General features: G+C 43.1%; 1 protein-coding gene across 2 annotated transcripts in view; it reads right to left on the bottom strand.

Annotated features, from left to right (window-relative positions):
• Nucleotides 1-660: 660 nt before the first annotated feature.
• Nucleotides 661-20,243, bottom strand: part of LOC135255306 (activating molecule in BECN1-regulated autophagy protein 1-like) — a 106,436-nt gene continuing 86,853 nt past the window's right edge. For both annotated transcript variants that reach the window (XM_064336296.1, XM_064336298.1), the window contains exons 17-19: nucleotides 18,259-18,449; nucleotides 10,979-11,125; nucleotides 661-7,599 (exon numbers count right to left, since the gene is read on the bottom strand). In XM_064336296.1, the coding sequence (XP_064192366.1) occupies nucleotides 6,941-7,599; nucleotides 10,979-11,125; nucleotides 18,259-18,449 (997 nt within the window). In that variant the 3' untranslated portion in view covers nucleotides 661-6,940. The remainder of the gene's footprint in view (nucleotides 7,600-10,978; nucleotides 11,126-18,258; nucleotides 18,450-20,243) is intronic.

Here is a 20,243-nt window from a genome sequence, read left to right as displayed (position 1 = left end):
GAATGTACAAAACAGGAATATCTTACTATGACTAGTACATTTTCTAGCATCGACACCATTAAAATTAAATACAGTATCTATTGCACATACTGCACTAGTTATAGCACACACAGTTCCTCATGTAAGTTAAACCTCTTTAAACATGTATTTGACTACTTATCAAGTTTTGACCACAAGTGTTAAGTCACATAAAATATTTGCTCATTAATTACATCATGAGCTCAGATGGTTTGGAAATCCCTGAGGTAGGAGCAGTTTAAATGCTTGACTTGTTTGTTCAGAATCTATCAAGTTAGGGACGTGTGTAGCTGGCGCCAGGCACATGAACGTGTATCTGCTGCACTGTTTTGCAGGATTCCTTGATGATGCTAATGGATGAGTGTCTCAAGTTTGTCTCTGAGAAATGCGCCCTCTTCTCTGTGGCACCAGCTGAAAAGCACTCCGAACCAAAAAAAAAAAAAAAACATCCTCCCATGAGTGCAATTAGCTATTCCGTTTCAAATCAAAATGCACGCTAACCAATAATTATTACAGATTGTTACGAAAGCACTGGAGAAAAGTGCCCTTGTAAAACGCCCGAGAACTGCCGGAACTTCCGCAAGCCATTTCCTTCAAGCAGATGTAGGACCCACTGTCGCAGAATAAGCAGACGGATACCTCTTTTCAAGTTTCCTTTTTTATTATTTATTTTCATTATCTTTGGTGTTCCCACAGCACTTAGTTGCACTTTGACTATTATTCTCCATTTTGCTTCTAAAATATAGATACAAAAACCCTTAAATCACATTGTTTCCTACAAAAAAGACACTTCCTTGTTAACTACACATACAGTCAGCAGATAACATGCAGACAAGGGAGAGAAAGATACCAGGTACATGAAACCTGCTCTGCACAAAAAAAAAAAAAAAACAAAAAAAAGCCCCCTTGGAGGGTTACAAAATGCATGTAAAGGAACAGCTGAAGGACGGTGCAATGAATCTCGTCTTTCTACTGCATTTTCAAGAAACAAAGATTACATTTTCCGAGACAGCCTATGTAAGCAAAGTTGTGCAGTTAACCTGTTGAATATTCGTAAGCATATACCATGTTTCATTGTCATGATAAAAAGTGGTTAGCAGAGCCTAGTGCTGAAATCCTTATATTCAAGTTAAGTGTTGTGCAAATCCAATTACATATTGAGTTATTAAAATAAAATGAAAAATTAAAATTTGCATATCCCATTCCGTAGGGCGGAGCAGATAGAAAAACCGGATGAGAGAATGTGTATGTGTAATATACAAAGATATGAAATCTGATGGAAAGCAAACCAGCAAATATAAAACAATTAACCAAGACTATGTAGGTAGTGTACGGCATATACTGCAACAGATGAACAGTGAAAATGAACCACTGATGAGTGTGCTACATATCTGACAAGCTGCAAGTGTGGCAGTATATCTACCCTCTTTAATTCAACACAATGGTTTAGCTTAACTCAATTCAAAGGAGAAACAATCACTCCCAACGAGCTCCATTTCTTCCTGATCACAAGATGACATTCTGCCATAATACCAAAAGCAACAATGCTGAAAAATAACAAATCAGGTTCAAACTCCACATAATGAACCAAAAACCACTTCAAGGCATTTCTGTACATGGTGATTGGTGACACACAAACAAAAAAAAACCTTAAAAACTGGCTAAAAGAGTAAAATTAAACTCAATGAGTGAAAAACCCCTATCAGCATTTACTAAACTTTTGGTTGGAACACTGAGGAGAGTTCCATTACATTTGGGTTGTGAAGAAATTGAGGGGAAAAAATTCTTGATTGTGTATACTTTGATTTGAATCTGTCGAATTGAGCAATGCTGTACAGGACCTGACAAGTGTCGGTCCCGCAAGTTTGCCTTCATGACAAAGGGATGTAAACATTTTCTTGATGTACAGTCAGAGGTATACTTTTTCAGGGACCATACAAAAAAAATGGAGGGAAAAAAAAACTAAAAAACATTTAAGGCTTGGAAGGCTAATGTGTTCAGAAGAAAACACAACACTGAAAACAAAAACTCATTCTGGTCATGAGTCAATCGGAAAACAGTGATGAGAAAGTATCTTGTCGATCAAGTCAGATTTCACAACAGAAAGACCAGTGATGACGCAGAAGCTGTGAGATGCCCTATGTTATGTTTTTAGACTGGTTCAGACTTGCGCATATACAGTAGCAAATTGATGGTGGAGTGTTCAAACAAGATTAGGTGACAACTTGCAACTTATGAATGCATTTTTCCTCTTTTAAAATGCACCTGCTCCACTGTCTACTTCTTCCAGCAGTCTGAGGCCAAAAACCTAAGTACTGTACTACACGAAAGGAGCAGAGTCCTTCCCGCAATGGCCTTAATGTCAGATGCATACAAGCCCACAAGGCCTGCATCCTTAAATAATTAGCACACTTTCTGAATTAATTTTAACCAGTGGAGGAAACCACTGATAATGACCTGCAAAATCACGCCATTCCCAGAGGAACAAAAAAAAAAAACAAAACACACAAATGTATACTTTACACACCAAAAGACAAGGTTTGAAATTAGCAGTGATATTCCGACCTCCCACCATTTGGATGACTTCAGTAAAAGACAAGAAAGCAACTGAAATTTCCAAAACAAACAAAAACAAAACCGTGGTTACCGTTGCAGTGTTCAAGTAATTCGATAACCATGTATGCATTGGCTGTATATTACATATATTACATAAGGACTGAACCATGAATCCACCTTTCCTCAACTCAACTTTTAACACGTTAGTTTATTTACAACTCACATATAAGTGTGTGTGTGCGTATGTGTGCGTGTGCGCGCGGGCGCGTGTGTAAAAAGGATCTAATCCGCATTCAGTCTGCACGATCCTTAAAGCAAGTGGGTTCGACACGCCTTTTCCCGATTGTCCGTTACTCAAGCACACCGACTACAGAACTCAGCGAAGCCTCTTCGTTTCAAAATATTAAAAAAACTCCAAAACACGAAGAAAAAGAAAGAACGACAAACAACAAAAATCACTGCTAATTGTCAAACCACTTATATACAAGATTAAATCCTTTTGTGGCTGTGTGAAGCATACATTCAACTTCAAATAAAGGCCCGGTTAGCAATCGCTATGGAAACATAGCAGAACTATATGTCCACAAGAGCCCGGATAACCCAGCTCCGTTAGCAGGTCAGTCATGTCCGCTATGTACCATCCTCAAGGCACAAAACAAGTTGTCTGAGGCATGCATTTTTCTTTTGTTTTATTCTTTGTATACTTTCTGCCACTGCTGCCTGTTAAAAAAAAAAAAAAAAAAAAAAGTTGTCATGGCAACAACGTTTCCTCAGTGACACGGACCCTTTTCATTCAAAGGTGTAAAATTCAGGCACGATTAAAAATAATGGCCTGAGGTGTCCAACCTTGATTGACGGATAGCTCCACCGGTATTTCACCTGGACTGACTCGGCACTTCAGAAACACAAATGATCTGCACAGTAACTTTGCTTGGATGGACTACCCCTCTCACTATACACTGCCACCTGATTACAAGAACTGCTGTAAACTACACCATCATGGTTCAAACTAAATCCAGCAAAAAAAAAAAAAACAAAAAAAAAAAAACTAAATAATAAAAATAATGGCTATCGCAAGATTCTGAACATATTTTGTTTTCAAGTTTGGGTTTTGTTGAATTGTGTCAGATGATGGGAATACTGAAACATAGCACCCCAGATGCAGGCATGATGCAAATAAAAGGAAATTAATTCGTTCCACACTGTCCCAGTTTTATCTTTAGTATGACAGTTTCATTAGGATCATTGGTCACCAGCCCACATCTGGGTGCACACACATACAGTGCTTATTCCCAGGCCAGCATGGTACATTCTTGTAAGTGAAGTCTATCAACTTCTCTTCAAGAAAGAAAACAAAATCATAAAGTACAATTTGAATTAAAATTAACCAACATTACTGTCTGGTATCATAAAACTGCCACGGTTTGTGAGACAGATTTCTTCTGTGTGCTGTGTGTGTGTGTGTGTGTGTGTGTGTGTGTGAGATCTGCATTATGTACAGAGATGTACCCATTTGTCTCAGGGGAAGACTAGAGATGGACAAAAAAAGGGGGGGATTTAACAGGATCGACAACAAAAACACAGACGATCTACCATTAAAAACAATAGCCAGAGTGCTTTAAAGAAGTCCAGTTAATCAAGTAAAGCCAGGGGGAACATTCCAAAAAAAAGTGTAATGCTTCTTACAAGCCACCCACTCGCCACATTTTTCAGTTTTTTTTTTTTTTTCCTGTAACTTTTCCTACTCTTCCGTGAGCGTAACTGCGGCTTCCAGTCATGCAGTTAATAATTTGCTGAGCTCTGCCTAGAAGAGTCCTCCACTGCCCACATACCAACCCATTCGAAACGGTTCCTTCATTCTGTTTTCCAAACAAAGATACTCAAAACAGATGGTACAGTGACATGGTTGTCTGTTACTTTCTCATATCTCACAATAAATAGCATTTAAAAAAAAAAAACAAAACAAAAAAAAATAAACCTTGCAAAAACAAATCATACTAATGTGTATGGTTATATAAAAATTGGCTTCTGTTGGATAGCTAAAGCATACCATTTTTTCCCCACTTTGTTTATATTATATGCCACTGTTTTGAGTGCATTTTCTGGTTTTCAGACGTATTGTGTCTAGAGCATCACATTTGTTCTTAAAAAGGACAACGGAGGGTGTACTTCAAGTCTACGGGCCTGGCTGGCGAGATAAGGCAGAGGGGTCTGACCACACCATCGGGGGAAGGGGGGGCGCTGTTGTTGGTTGCTAGAGCTCTGGGGAACGGGACCCCCTCTATAGCCGAGAGCTAAATTTCCTCAGACGCATGACTGAAATGTAAGCCGAGCTCTGGACGCGGCCTGGCCAGAGACGCTAGCCAGACAGCGCCGGAGACCAGGCTTTGATCTGCAGCTCGGTAGGTAGGCCGGGCAGTGACGGACTGCATAAAAACAGGGACTGAGAAATTCAAGTTTCTTCTTTCGACCTACGGTTCAGCAGGGACTCGCTTTGTTCTGTGATCAGCATATTCAGTGGACGGCCATTATTCACATTCACAGCCTTTTTTTTTCCGCCCCGGGTCAAACTAGCCGACAGCAGCATCGATGCAGAGCCGTCTGAACCGATGCTACATTAGCCCGCTGTCAGTCCCCCCTGCGCGCGCGCGAACACACACACACACACACATACACACGTGCTCTTCTACAGAGCGTCTGAGCGCTGCTTTTTGCTGGAGCTGGGACTTGGCCGAAGGCCTCGACAGAGGCCCCCGTTTGCTTTGTGAACGCTCCCTGCCTCCCCCAGTGCTCTTAAGGCTTTAAGAGTTTCCCTAACCCTCAAACCTGCTGTCAAGTCTTTGGGGTGGGGTGGCGGGGGCAGGGTGGGGGTTTTGTCAACCGTCAAGTTTCACTGAATTCTAGTGGTAACGACCTCGGGTCGTAGGAGATCAAGTTTTTCTGTTGAGGACCAGTGGCTGGCGCAGATCGGATTCCGCATCCGGACGTTTACAGTACATCGAAGGGGGGGGAGGGGACGGTCCTGACGCTAACCCTCACCACTGGTCCACTGGTCCAAAACTGCTAGTGCAACAAGACAGGAAGGATGGTGCTTATCAGAGTGAACCTCCGTCCTTAAGGACTACGGCACGCTTGTCTTTTTTTTTCTTTTTTTTTCCTTTTTTTATTTTAAAAACTATGATACCTTTGCAAGGTGTGTTTCCGACCTATACTGTACGTTCCATCAGCAAAACACGACATTTCAATATTTATAGTGCTCCCTTGTTAATTGTTAGATGCAGCATTACAGAAAACATGCTTTTACAGGTACTTCTGTTATCAGAGTAATGGAAAATGTTCGATCTTTTTGATTTTCAACAGCATTTTTTTTTCTTTTTTCGTTTCGCACTTCAAGGAATGTGGCCACGGTAGCTTTAATCTGCCGCAACAAAACATTGCAAGAACCAGACGTGCAATTTATTCTGGGGATGAAAATGGAAGAAGCTGCAAGAAGGGACCAAGGTATGTCGTCCTCATCATGAGAACCTTGGCTTAGCTCTTGCTGTTTCCAGCGGGAAAGCAGCAAACCATTAGTCAACTGTATCAATGCGTTATATAACAAGAGTGCGCCAACAGCATTTTTTTTTTCTTTTTTCTTCTTCTTTTTTTTTTCTTTTTACAGCTAAGAAACATTTGACCTCACAGCTGCTGGGCTGGTAATGTTATGCCTTTTTTTTTTTGTAATTTTTTTTTTTAAAGAGACTGCATTTAATCACATGGCACTGACTGCTGTAGACCTCTGTAAAACGTCTACATTTCTTAAGAGACCGTAAGGTGTTGCTATCATGTAGTTACATGGCACTTCGGACGCACTAACCTGCTTTCCAGGCCTACGTGGATTAGAAGGATTGCAAACCCAGCTCAGGTGCCCTAGTAGTAAAATAATTCAAGTACAACTCTTTGACATGGAATGATCATAGTACTAGGTTCTCTTTCTCGACTGGGTCTGAGCAAAACTCTTAAGTGCAATGTAAATAAATGGACACCACCCCAGGACCTGAATAAATACCATAGCTTTAGAAAAACATCAGTAACAGAAGAAGAGGAAGGGATGGGGTCGGGCTTTGCGTGTTTTTTTTTCATGGGTTAGTGTGGTGGGCACAGGCAGGGGAGGGGGAGCCCCAAGAAATATCAGCACCTATACTCGAGCAAGTAAGGCTGAGGGTGGAGCGGACGCCACCGGGTCAGATCGAACAGAAACCGCCCCTGTGTCTGTAACACTGTCTCTGACGCAGGTCTCCACTGCCCACTGGCTGCCCACGCCTCTAAGCTGCCCACTGGCCACAGGCCCGTGTGCGCCTCAGCAGCTGGATGCCAGTGCGCCAATCTACCTGCTGTAAGGGTCGCCCAGCTGGTCACCGCCGCCGCCGAGGCCGCCATTGTTATTGTTGTTGGTGTTGACGGAAGGGGAGGAGTCGGGGGAGAAGGAAGAGGAGGAGGAAGAGGAGGAGGAGGAAGGCGAGGAGGAGCCCAAGCGGCCGCTCTCAAACACGTCGTCTATGTCCATGGGCGCGGCGAGCTCCGCCCCGGGCCCCGCGCGGGGGGCGAAGTCGGGGGGGAACTGCAGGGCCGCCGCCGCCGCCCCGGCGCGCTCGGGGGGGCCGGGCAGCCCGTCGGTCAGCCGCAGCACGGGGGCCAGGATGCGGGTGTGGCCGCGGACGTGTTCGCCGGGGGTGCGGGCGGCGGCGCCGGAGAAGCGGTAAGAGGTGGAGGGGCCGGGCGGGGAGGCGGGGGGGTCGTCGTCGTTGTCGTCGTTGTTGCGCGGGCCGCCGTTGCCCCGGGGGCCCCGGGCCCCGCCCTGGTCCGCCCCGGTCTGCGAGCCGCGGTGGATGCGGTGGCTCACCACGATGTTGTTGCCGAAGCCGCCCATGGAGGCCATGGTGGTGCTCTGCTCCCGCTGCACCACGGCCGTCATCCCGCCTTCGGCGATCAGCCGGCGGATCCGCGACAGGGCGTCCTCGCTGGAGCCGTACTCGGAGGCCTCCCCTGGGGGGCGAGGGGGGAGAGAATGAAACCACCTCTCAGCCAGCGAGAGCGCCTGCAGGGAGACTCACACAACCAAGTCTTACCTCTGCTGGCCTCTGCTTCAGTGAAAAACAAGCCTGGATAAAAGGCTCTTAAACACACAATCGCATCAAACAATTAGTCGCTCTTAGTTCTCTCCACATTTTACAGTCTGCTGATTTTAGACCTCACACACACACACACACACACACACACACACACGCACACAGGCATGCACACAGAAAAATTACCAGAGAACGGTTTCATAGGACCCTGGTGCTTGTTCCACTTAAATTCACGACCGTATGTTTTCCGCCTTTTCTCCTTCCCCTTTCTATCTTAATATCAATATATAGCGGGTCAGCTAATAAAGTTTTATAAGTTCCCAGGATTCACTGCTCCTTTCCTTGCAGACTGTGAATGCCAGACACCAATATCATCTTTAATGCAGGGAATAATACCACAGCTGTCCGCTGGAATTTCTGGAACCATTATTTCTGTAGATTAATTGAAGGGAACAGAAAGGGCAATTAAAATGGCCTAATTGGAAACCACAGACAAATTTGACAGCCTTCCAAGGGGGAACACACAATCCAGCAATTAAGAGAACAACTCATATTCTGCCAAACATAAAATATAGTAACTCCTTTACTGTTAGTGTTAATAACACAAGAAAGCCAACGCTGAAATCAAGCCATTTGTCTAACGTCCATAGCCTTCCACAGCATACATCGGGCTGGGCTTTTATACAACTTGGTGCTTCAGGAATAATTTGAATTGCTCTAAAGAACAATTACATTACATTTTAGTCTGCATACGCTTTTATCCAAAGCGACGTACAATAAGTGCATACCGAAGGTAATTGGAACAACTACAGGACACAAGTCTGATAAGATACAATTCTCATTAATTCTCAGTTGTCCATAGCCACGAACATTAAATCTACTTCACGCAGAAAGTATAGGCTAAGTCAGTAAAGTTATGGCAAGTGAAACTAGAAGTGAGGCATGATAAAGATAAGATAAAGACCTACAACATCAAGATGATCGTCCAAGTGTAACACAAAAGTGCAAGATGAAGATGGTAAATGGACCGCATTTATATAGCGCTTTTATCCAAAGCGCTTTACAATTGATGCCTCTCATTCGCCAGAGCAGTTAGGAGTTAGGTGCCTTGCTCAAGGACACTTCGACACGCCCAGGGCGGGGTTTGAACTGGCAACCCTCCGACTGCCAGACAATCGGTCTTACCTCCTGATCTATGTCGCCATGAAAGTCTACCATGTCTACCATGTCTACCAGTCTACCATGAAAGTGCTAGAAGATCAAGATACATGTAATATACAAGTGATCCAAGATGGGAGTAACCCTGCGAAGGAGTAGTGTCAGAGTAAGTAAGGTACAGTCTGAAGAGACGCGTCTTCAGATGCTTCATTTTAGGTGCTAAATAATTAACCCATCGTTGTCTGCTAAATAAATGATCTGGTTTGACTTCATTACATAGATGTAGATTGATCCACTGGTATATATTCATTTACAAAACAATAATTGGTCTATTTCCTTCCTACCTCAGCAGTCTACTGATTAGAAATACGCATAGTAATCACCTCCGCTCCAGTGATGTGATACTCTTTCAAGTCCCTTATCCATATACTCAGTTTGGAAAGCTGGGTTCCAGATATTTTGCACCTTACAGTTCGAACAATCTTCAAAAAAATCTTAAACTTGACTAATTTCTTTCAATTCCTGACTTCATGTAATGTATGACTCTGTGACTGAAATATGCTCCTGTTTTTAACCTCTGCACTGCTTGTAATTACTGTTACACTCCTGTCTCTTTCTTCATTTAATGTTTGTAACTTGTCTGTCTAACTTAGTCTCGTGTAACTTAGTGTTTTATGTCAGGTCCCCCTTGCAAAACAGATTTTTATCTCTATGGGGTTTTTCCTGGTTAAATAAAGGTCAAATAAAATAATATAAAATAAAATGGGGAGTTTGGCATGTAGACTCAGGTTGAATTATGTCCTGTATGTAGGTGGGAGTTGTCCTGCTGGCTCTAGAGTAGGCCAAAGTCAGGACTGATCCTGGCAGTGACCGCTAACCAGTTAGTTTACAGTTCATGAAGGAGCCAGCCAAAGGTGAGTATGGCAAAGTCCAAAGAAAGTTGAGCTTTTTTTGTGCAAAATCTACTCTGTGCCTCCTTGAAGACCCCAAGCAGCCAAGCAGCTAATCTATGAGAAAATTATGGTTGTTTACGATGTACTAATCCGATCCGCTCGGATGCGCAAGATCTATTCATACATCGGCAGGGGAAGGTAGGGGGTGGGAGAGTTTACAGGATGTAATCCTTCAAGTAATAAGGTCCTGTGGTTAATACAAGGGTTTGTTATTAATGTGATTAATAATAAAAATGAAAAAAAGAAAAAAAAACCCTCCCAGTTCAAGCACAGGATGCCAGGGGGGAGAAAGCTATATCAGTTGGCCCAATAGTTATTACATTATTAAGAAAAAGGCGCTTGTTGGCGAATCGATCGGCAAGACAAGACAGGTCGTAATGGGGGTTACTCCTGTACAACACAGCTACACGCCACAAATTTAGCAGAATGTGATGCTGTATGGAGAAACCATGGGCTCTGGAGGAAGCCTAAGGACACAGCAGCCAAGACAGAATTAAAGCGGACAGATATGATTACCCCAAGCACCGACAGGTAATATCAGGTACATGTCAAGTCCTCCCACTACAGTACCTACATAATTTAACTGGCAGGTCTTGGGAAGTGGAGATTGAGCTCTTCAGAACCTAGAGTTGCAGAGCCCAGAGCCAACATGGCTGCCCCCTAATTGGAACTTCCCGCTACCCTACCTGTGAAGGCCTACACCGGTGCTTACAGCATTCTGATATAACCGTCCTCTGAATGTCTGACTGTCTGTATATCATGCGGTAAAAAATTGGGAAAAAATAAAATAAAAGCTATAAAAGAATTGAGCTGCCAAACACGACCAAAGACTTGAGCTGCAGAACAATCTATTAATTCATCCATTCCACCTCTGAAAACAAAAAAACACTGTGTGGGAAACTGTGAACAAAAGCTCTTTTTGGCAGTTCAACTCATCGGGAAAAGCAAAACAAAACTTTCTTTTTTCTATCGACCGTGTCACTTCATGAGACGCAGGACCACGGTAGCCTTCGGAACAGAAAAGTGCACTTAAGGATGTCACTCACGGGAGGTGATATCGGCACTATGGTCCGGATCAGAAAGTGTGCTTGTTTCAGAAGGACATGAAGAAGCGAGGGACCTACTGTGCAGTTTAGATTCATTTCCTCTCTGAGGAATCACGGAAAGGAAGCTCGGGGGTATTACCAGTGCCGGCGGTGCTGGTGCCGGCCTCCGTGGAGGTCTCGGCAGGCCTGCCGTCCTGGGGCTGGGCGCGGGGGGGCGTCTCGGGTCTCCTCTCCGCACCGCTGCCGCCGCCGCTGCTTGTGGAGGGGGTCTCCAGGTCTCCCGGGACTGGGGGGAAAGGAGGAAAGGGTTCTGATGAGTCAGTAGAAAGACCGTTTGTCTGTCTGTTCAAAGCTACTTACGGACCTGGCAGGTGGAAAGCTCACAAAATGGAAGTGTTTGATGAGACACATCATTTAAGAGGCAGAGTTGCTTACAAACTGAGATAAACGCCAATGAGTACGGCGAATACTCTTAAAACAGATGGAAACAACACTACAAATGAGGTCTGAGCTAGGCTAGTGCTTACAATTCCTGCTCCGTCAACTAACTTATAAAAATAAAACCGACTGCTATGATTTAGGGGTGTTATCTCCCTCTCTGGCAAAGAAGTGCTTTGGTTCTCAGGTGGTTACCAATTTATCTATTACCCACATATGATATGATGCTATTGTACAGACGAAAGACATCTCAAATTGGTTTCAAGCATTTAATGGTATACTACCTGGAAAATAGCTGCTTACTCTGTAATACTGAGGGCCTGTGGAATGCCTATTATACATACAGGCAAGAATGGTTTACTTGCTGCGTACAGAATTTAAGACGTGCTAAAGGGTTCCACACTTACGTACAATGAACAAGAGCACTGCCAACAGAAGACTTAATGACAAATGCTAAAGATCAGAGGAATACCCCCCTCCGAAAAAAAATCTAAATTTGTTCATTTCCTCAAGGGTTCATGTGTATTACAGGGCCCTTCAATTTGAGTTAAAATTTTTAATGTGCCATTTCATCCACACCAAGAGTTCCCAAAGTTCCCTGAAGGAAAACAAACTTTTAACAAGACTGCTAATTAATCAGGGAGTCATACAAGCTGAATCCTGGATGGATATCTTCCCAGACGCGTGTTTTGGTGTGAGTGTGTGTGCGTGCGCGCATGTGTGTGTCTGCTTGGCTCACTGCGGACAACTCCTGGCAGTGATCATTAATGAACGCGATCGTGACATCTCTTTGTTGCACTTGACGAGCTCGTTTGAAAGGAAAGACAAAAACAGTTATCGAGTCATTCCATTAGCGTGCGTAAATGTGTTCATCCACAGAGCTGAAATGCAAACGCGTCTGCCCTTTTCTGGGATGCGTGCCTGTAGATGTGTACATATAATCGTCTGATCGATGCACTGAGGGGAGACCACATCACGCGTGTCCTCCGCGGCAGCGTTGAGGCGGAGATGAGAGCGGCGGCTGGCTGCCGGTCCTCATGATGAGCACGGATTTCGCACGGTGCCAGTAACAGATAGCGCTGGAGAGGCAGAGATTCGCGCACGCGAGAGAGAGAGAGAGAGAGAGAGAGAAAGGCATGAAGCGGCCAAAACAAAGCCACGCAAAGCACCTGGGCCTGTGGAGCACCCTTTCCAACACCAATAATCCTTCAGCAAATATACTTTTATCCAGCAATGTATGCTCATCTGTGAGCATACACAAACATATACAATTTCATACAAACATACGTTATTTTATGCAAAACTGGGCCATTATAAAGCGCTATGCTCATGCAGATTTTTGACAAAACATCCTAAGTGCATTTGCATGCTTGTGCATTTTTAAATGACCGTCTGTGACAGTATGTATAAAAACTGGACTGAAGGTGGTCATGTGGCAGTGTTCGCTGAGCTGTCCTTGCATCCTCTCCTACGCCCACACGGCAAGCTCACTTTTTCGTCCAGACAGCTGCGAAATAACTTGCATTTCAATAATTTGCACTCAAGGGTTAAACGCTTAGCAGTTGAGACAATGGCGAGATTAACTGGATGAGGTGTCAGGCATCGGTCACAGAGGGATTTGAGCAATCTCTCACTCCTGATGCTTCCCATTCACCCCCCGCCCAACCCCATTTACAAGAGGTTAATGAGAACATTTCTGAGTTCTCACAGAGCAGTCAACACACCATCAAGTCCTTTTAAATCAACTGATGATTTTTAAATAAATAGAAATATGTGAGGTCACTGGATGAGGCAAATTCACTCCTGATGAATTTGATGTTTGTTTTACTTTCCAAAAATGTAAAGTACTATTAGAAAAATCGTATTAGAAAACTTTGGATGCTGTCAACAATGGACCACTAGCTATAACTTGCTTCCTCTGAGATATAGAACTGCACAGCGCATGTCAAAAAACACAACTGCGGTAGCCAAGCCTCCAATTTGGAGATGCAACTGCAAAGAATAACACAGCGGCTCTCAGTTATTTTAAATAGGGGAAATGTGTGTAAACGATGATATATCCGACAGTGGTATGATTTACTTGTCAGGTAGTGCAACCTAATGTACAATATGTCTGTAGGTTTTAATCTATAATTATATTTGTTATTTAGTAGATTAATATTTGGTTATTTGGTTCAGCACAAATGCGTAATAAGTTTGAACGTGGAGGAGGCAGGACAGAGCTATACGATATTAACTGAATTTACAGGTGTTCGCCAGCCTGTGCTCATGTTACACTATAAAATAAGATTTTTTTAGTTTTAGAAAGTAGTGCCATACGAAAATATGGGAACCTGGAAATTATTATTTCACCATCAATGCTCATAATCCAAGCTGATATTAAAGAGAAAAATGTTTCAAACAAATTTATTTCTGATAGGCGAATGGAAAGGCCAGAACAAATATTTCCACTTTGCATCTAAAACAACATTACCCATTAAGGACCAAACCAATTCCCCTCTGAATGGACCCACAAAGATTATAAAAACCTCCTTTTAGTCCTAAACAAGTCTGAAAAAGACAAAGTGAGCCAATAAGATAAAACAACAAAAAAAAGTAATATAATTCAAAAAATAATTCAGAATCAATCCTTTTGAATATTCATGAGTTCATTAAATGCAACCAAGAGTCAAATCAACAACTGGTGGGCGTAGAGGAAAAAGTTCCTGAACAATATATTTGTTTACCCAGGCTAATGATATGCCACCATCTGACCCTGAACAATTTGCCAAGCTGTGCTGATGTTCCAGCAGGTTTTGTGGAGGAGAACACAGCGCAACACTTTAAAAATACTCTTTCATCATGTTAAAGCAGTTCTTCTGTAAAAAAAAAAAAAAAAAAAAAAAAACTATTAAACCATGCTTTTCTGCAGAGATCCGTCAAGCAGTGGGAGGCTGTTAAATCACCTTAATATGAGAAAAAGCCAAAGTGTTATTGCACTGGCCTTTGTCCTCCTGAATGGCAATTGCACAAATATAGCCCAGTACTCCCTGACACCAGGTGAGAAGTTCCTGCCAAAAGCGGAACCCTTATTTGCGTATTGGGGCGAAAGGTTGTCCTTTCTGGGGTCTCATAAAGACAGAAGTAATTTGCCTAATAATTCAGCAGTGGCAAGAAATGGCTTTACCACGCGGTGAGGTGCACACGTTCACAGGTATTACAAATGAAAATTAGGCCATCCCCGGCGGGACACAGGACAGCGCTCCTTCGGCTCGTTAAGCGTTTCTGCCGTTAAGCGAAGCCTCGTGTTCCGCAGTGCTCTCTCAGGCTGAGGTACCTGGGCCCAAGGACACTGAGCTGTCCACCTGAGAACACCGCCAGACTTAACGGTGGCCAATCGAGAAAGTGTCTTTCTGCTTCAACGAAGTGTTTCATTTTCTCGCAATGCAGGTTTGGCTCGCTGCAATTTGTGCTTTTAACATTCTCCCTCCCGTGTTCAGTAAAAAAAAAAAAGAGTCTATAGTACCATTTAGGAATCCAATCGATCAGCATTTCAGCTCAGCATGCAACCAATTTTGGATGACCAAGATGTATACTTTACAAACTACAACCAAATAAACAGACGCTGGAAACAAAGCTGAAACTAAAGCCTTTATATGCAGTAGACTGTATGAGTTTATGAAACCCGGGACATGTCCTGTGTTAATGTGCAACAGGTGCACTGAATGCTAAAGTGAAAAATGTAGTAAAAAGTTAAGAAAGAAAAGGTATATTTCTGGTTGATAAAGACCAAAGTAACACTTCAGACATAAATTTCAGTGAACTGTCTGCAAATTTCAACAGTTGTATAGCCAATTCCAGGATGAAAAGTTTGTTATGAAATAATAATCAAGTTCTTGGAATTACTTGTGCCTTTAGAACATTTCAATCAGAATACAACATAATGACACCAGCACAATTAACAAAGATAATTATGGCCTGGCCTCGAATCAACTCCAGAGGAGGATCTCCATCACCTGGGACACATGTCATTGGGTTCAAAAAACAGGAAAATAAAGACTGAAACTTCCAGGGAACTTTAAACATGATCCTTAATAAACTGATATACAAACTGACACAGGATAATGTATACAGGAATAAATGGCCCTGGGTTAAATGACTTTCAGACCAGGCTTGCGTTACAGTTCATGAAGCCAACCCCATTTCTTTTCAGAGGGACTGCCACAAGTCCTTTATGGACTGCAGCCTCATCAACATAAGCCTGCACGGAAAGCTCACACTTTTACACAACTGGGATCAGGACTCTGATGGCACAGGCTCCCAAGGGGGATCAGTGACCGAGGAGGCTTTTCTGTCCATTACATTTAATCCCCCTTCATCCCTCATCCTGTCCCCAACTTCTTGTTATTAGCCTCCAACAGCGCCACATACGCTAGTAGCCCCTTCAGAAATCCCTACAGGACCCGTAGTCCACGCAATCGCAAGTAATGAGGTCACTTTACAGCAACGACCCATCTAATTATTTACTGTAATCGACTGGACAATGTTATCACTATCAATTACTGGCAGGCGGAGCCCACAAGGTGTATCTGAAAATAACAATTCTCTGGGAAAAAAAGAACGAGTGGATTCCCCTTATCCAATTTCAACACTAGCCGCTGAAGCACAGAGCACAATCTTAACCCATTGACTGCAAAAGGGGTGTATGACCAAGTCTTGGGTGGATATCAAATTTTGATGGACTACAATATAGTATTCAGCTTAAGTGGTGATGGACGTCGGCAGTTGGGTGGCTCATTCTATTTAAAACACTGGGTTTCTGTGCGTGGTGCACCCCGCAGTCTGGTTACGAATCCTGACCGTGCTGCTGAAGCCATGCAGGGCAGCGCATAATTAGCGACGGTAGGTTCATTTCAGAAGGTCTGTATCAGTCTCACTGCGTAAGACCAGCTCCTCTGGGTGATCTTGCACTAGCAGTCTGCCTACGGTAATCAATGTATGGCAGCAGTGGGCAGCGTATACTTCAAAGGAGAGTGCAAGTGCGTCTACCCTCTCCACAGCTGCCGGAGGATTTAGCAGCGAATGGCTTGCAAAGGAAAGTGGCCATTTCAGATTGGGAGAAGAAATCGGGGTCAGAAATTGGTTTTAAAAAAGTCATAATGGAATGGAAGCACGCTGAACTCTGCTCCAAAGTACATGTCAAACATCACGTCCAGGTGTGTGAGCTGCCATTTGAACCTTTGCACTCACAAGGGCAAATTAAACCAACGTGTGAAAATGTCAGTCCTCTGAAGAAGAAAATGGGAAGCCATTCTGCACGGGCATAATTTTTTAAAAAGAATTTAAATCCCAACAGGACCGCAGAGAAACCGAACGGTTCAATAACGGTTTAATGAAAGGAATACTTCAAGTGGTGGATCGACGAACAGCACATAAGACTATCAGGGTAATGACTACTCGGTTCACAGGAGTGATGGCCAATTTACACCTTTCATTTGTTTCAATAAGTATAAATGAGCCCAGGGATTTGGAAACCACCACCCTGCTGGTGCTATTCCTTAAGTTTTACTTGAACCCACGATAGACCCATTTAGACATGAAGGCAAACAGCAGATCTGAATTGCTCTTCCCTAGGTGCTATTTGGTAGTCTGTGAAAAGCCTCTAAAACCTACACGGTTGTATGCTAATGGTACAGTCTCCCCTACAGGAGCCGTATGCACCTATTTAAAGCCCTGAATTCATTTCAAGGCCTGTAGAGGGCTATCACAGCAGGTTGGAGACAAATACCAGTTAACCGGACAGATACTATCATCACTACCCCCAATATACATTAAATGCATTATGAATATCAGATGCACAATATATAAATTCCATCATTGATCTTTGACTGACAATACTGGCCAGTAGTGATATCAATACATCCCCTCTTGTACATTCTAGCTCAAATGCAACCTCAATCCACTCTTTCATTTTCAAGGAAGAAGTAAATGAGCAAAGGTATCAACTTACTTAGGAAGGCAGTATTTAAATTTTATTTGTATAACAAAACATTTCCACTTGTTGACTTTTTAAGCAGAGCGTGGGTCTAGAGAACTGCTGAGTCTTTGTACGGCTTTTCTTGTGTTTGCCTGGTAAAGAATTATAAATTAAAAATAGGTAATGAATAAAGCAGGTTCAGATGACTATGATTATGGTTACTTTAGGGGCATTTTGTCTTGATTTACTTTATCAGCAGCACATAAAATGCATCACCACTCTGACAAATGTACATATGTCTTATCTGCCCATCATAAGCCATAGATTCGGGAAGTTCTGTTGTAAGCTATTATTTCCCGATACTGATACGACCCCAATATTTTGCATCCTCAGGACGTTTGGTGCATAAATAAACTATCTAATAAATACAACTCCTTAATTAATTGAACAAGACATTTTAGAGAGCTGACAAGATTGAGACTGTATTCATAATTCGGGACAGACTGAGGTTTTACTGTCATGCTTATTCAAGAAAATAGAATACTGTATCACTGCATTGGCCAGAATTCTCTAAAAATAAACTGAATGACTGTACTGTGTAATGTGAATACCCCGAATATCCTTTCAAAAAAAGTCCAGTGTTTTCCAGGTATGAAAAAAGCATGACCATAACAGGAATATCCCATTAAAGACCGGTGTCTTCCGTGAAAATAACAACGCGCATGTAAGCATACCGTGAAGCAAGCCAATTGTCTGCCACAAAAACAGTGTGAAGTTGAAAATAAATAACGTGACATGTAATATGCGTATTTTGAGAAAAATAATCTCAGTACTGAGAAACGCTTCTATCCTTTTTTTAAGGCACCGTTATAACTCCATCTGCTTTTCTCATGGACTTCAACAACTCCAAGAAATCCTATCAGCTACATCACTGAAGCAGGAGCAAATGGGGGAAAAGTAGTACTCTTCTCAGTTTTTTTGTAAATGATTTAGCACTTTGCCGAGGCCAGGGGAGAAGCTCCTACCGTGGGTGGCGGCCTGAGAGGTGCTGGGCTCCTGCAGATCCCTGTCCGTCTGCGTCTCCGCGTTCTGCAGCTGCAGGATGGGCGTCTGCGTACCCTGTGACGTCACCGAGGGGGCGGGGTGACGGGGCTGAAGACCAATCGCGTTCATCAGGCCCATGTCCCTGTCAGACCTCCAGTTTGCCCTGCTCGTCCTTGCGTACAGGAGACAGAACATAGGGAAAACCACAGGGGCATGTTTAATATAGCTAAATGTTTAACAGTCACTTTAGTCTTCCAGTTTCTTAAAGTGGCAGTAATACACAGCTGAAAAGCCTGTCATTTAACTACATTCTGAAATTTTATCTCACATAACGAATTTCACAAGGCTTAAACACACTAACAGAAAAAGTCTCTCATGGCTCAAAAAACTGATTTGACCATTTTAAAAACGGAAACAAAAATGAAACGAGCAGATGCCCCGTAGCACAAAAACTTTCACTTTAATCTTTCATCAACAATACCAGCAGTCTTTCCTATTGGAAATCCACTGGCAAAAATAATTCAACTGCACAACAGGCTATTGATATTGAGAACTAAAAATATAGTTTAACCTGTAATAGATTATATAGTTAATCTATAAAGACAGGTCAGGACTGAAACAAAATCACAATTATACAGGGGCTTTGCTGGTTCCAACAACTGTATACAAGCATTTGGTTACCTGCTAGTGGGGAAATTGCAAAACAATAAAATGCTGCGGGGTTCTTTTACATTTAATTTAACAGGATTTCAAAAGAACTGCAATGAAGACAAACAGCTTCCTTGTTCCTTCTTAATTAAATGCACATGCAAACAGTTTGTGCCATGTCAAGCACAGGAACATTAATATTTATGATTCAGTTCTCTGTACATAGCATTGAATGCTGTCACTGCTCAGCATTGACTGATGGGTTTCAGCAATGCCAATAATGCCCAGGAGACAATCAAGTTTCTGTCCTCCATCATTAAAAATAAGCCCTTGTCGAAGACGGGTCAAACATCTTAATTACAAAGAGGCCGGTCACTGAGCAGAGCAGTGTGGTCAATTAAGTTCACATCAGGGATTGAAATATTGAACGCCGTCCATGTGACGAATGGTACAAGTGTGTGAAGGACAATGTACTACAAGAGGGGTAGTGTGTGGAGAGCACTGTGCTGTAATAGGGATACAGTGTGTGTAGTGCACTGTGCTGTAATAGGGGTACAGTGCGTGCAGTGCACTGTGCTGTAATAGGGGTACAGTGCGTGCAGTGCACTGTGCTGTAATAGGGGTAAAGTGTGTGCAGTGCACTGTGCTGTAATAGGGGTATAGTGTGTGCAGTGCACTGTGCTGTAATAGGGGTATAGTGTGTGTAGTGCACTGTGATGTAATAGGGGTACAGTGTGTGTAGGTTACTGTGCTGTAATAGGGATACAGTGTGTGTAGGGCACTGTGATGTAATAGGGGTACAGTGTGTGTAGTGCACTGTGCTGTAATAGGGGTACAGTGTGTGCAGTGCACTGTGCTGTAATAGGGGTACAGTGTGTGTAGGTCACTGTGCTGTAATAGGGTACAGTGTGTGTAGGTCACTGTGCTGTAATAGGGGTACAGTGCGTGCAGTGCACTGTGCTGTAATAGGGGTAAAGTGTGTGCAGTGCACTGTGCTGTAATAGGGGTATAGTGTGTGCAGTGCACTGTGCTGTAATAGGGGTACAGTGTGTGCAGTGCACTGTGCTGTAATAGGGGTAAAGTGTGTGCAGTGCACTGTGCTGTAATAGGGGTATAGTGTGTGTAGTGCACTGTGCTGTAATAGGGGTATAGTGTGTGGAGAGCACTGTGCTGTAATAGGGATACAGTGTGTGTAGTGCACTGTGCTGTAATAGGGGTACAGTGTGTGCAGTGCACTGTGCTGTAATAGGGGTACAGTGCGTGCAGTGCACTGTGCTGTAATAGGGGTAAAGTGTGTGCAGTGCACTGTGCTGTAATA

Source organism: Anguilla rostrata, chromosome 5 (assembly GCF_018555375.3).
Source record: "Anguilla rostrata isolate EN2019 chromosome 5, ASM1855537v3, whole genome shotgun sequence".
Lineage (NCBI taxonomy): Eukaryota > Metazoa > Chordata > Actinopteri > Anguilliformes > Anguillidae > Anguilla > Anguilla rostrata.
This window is presented reverse-complemented; position numbering and strand designations above follow the sequence as displayed.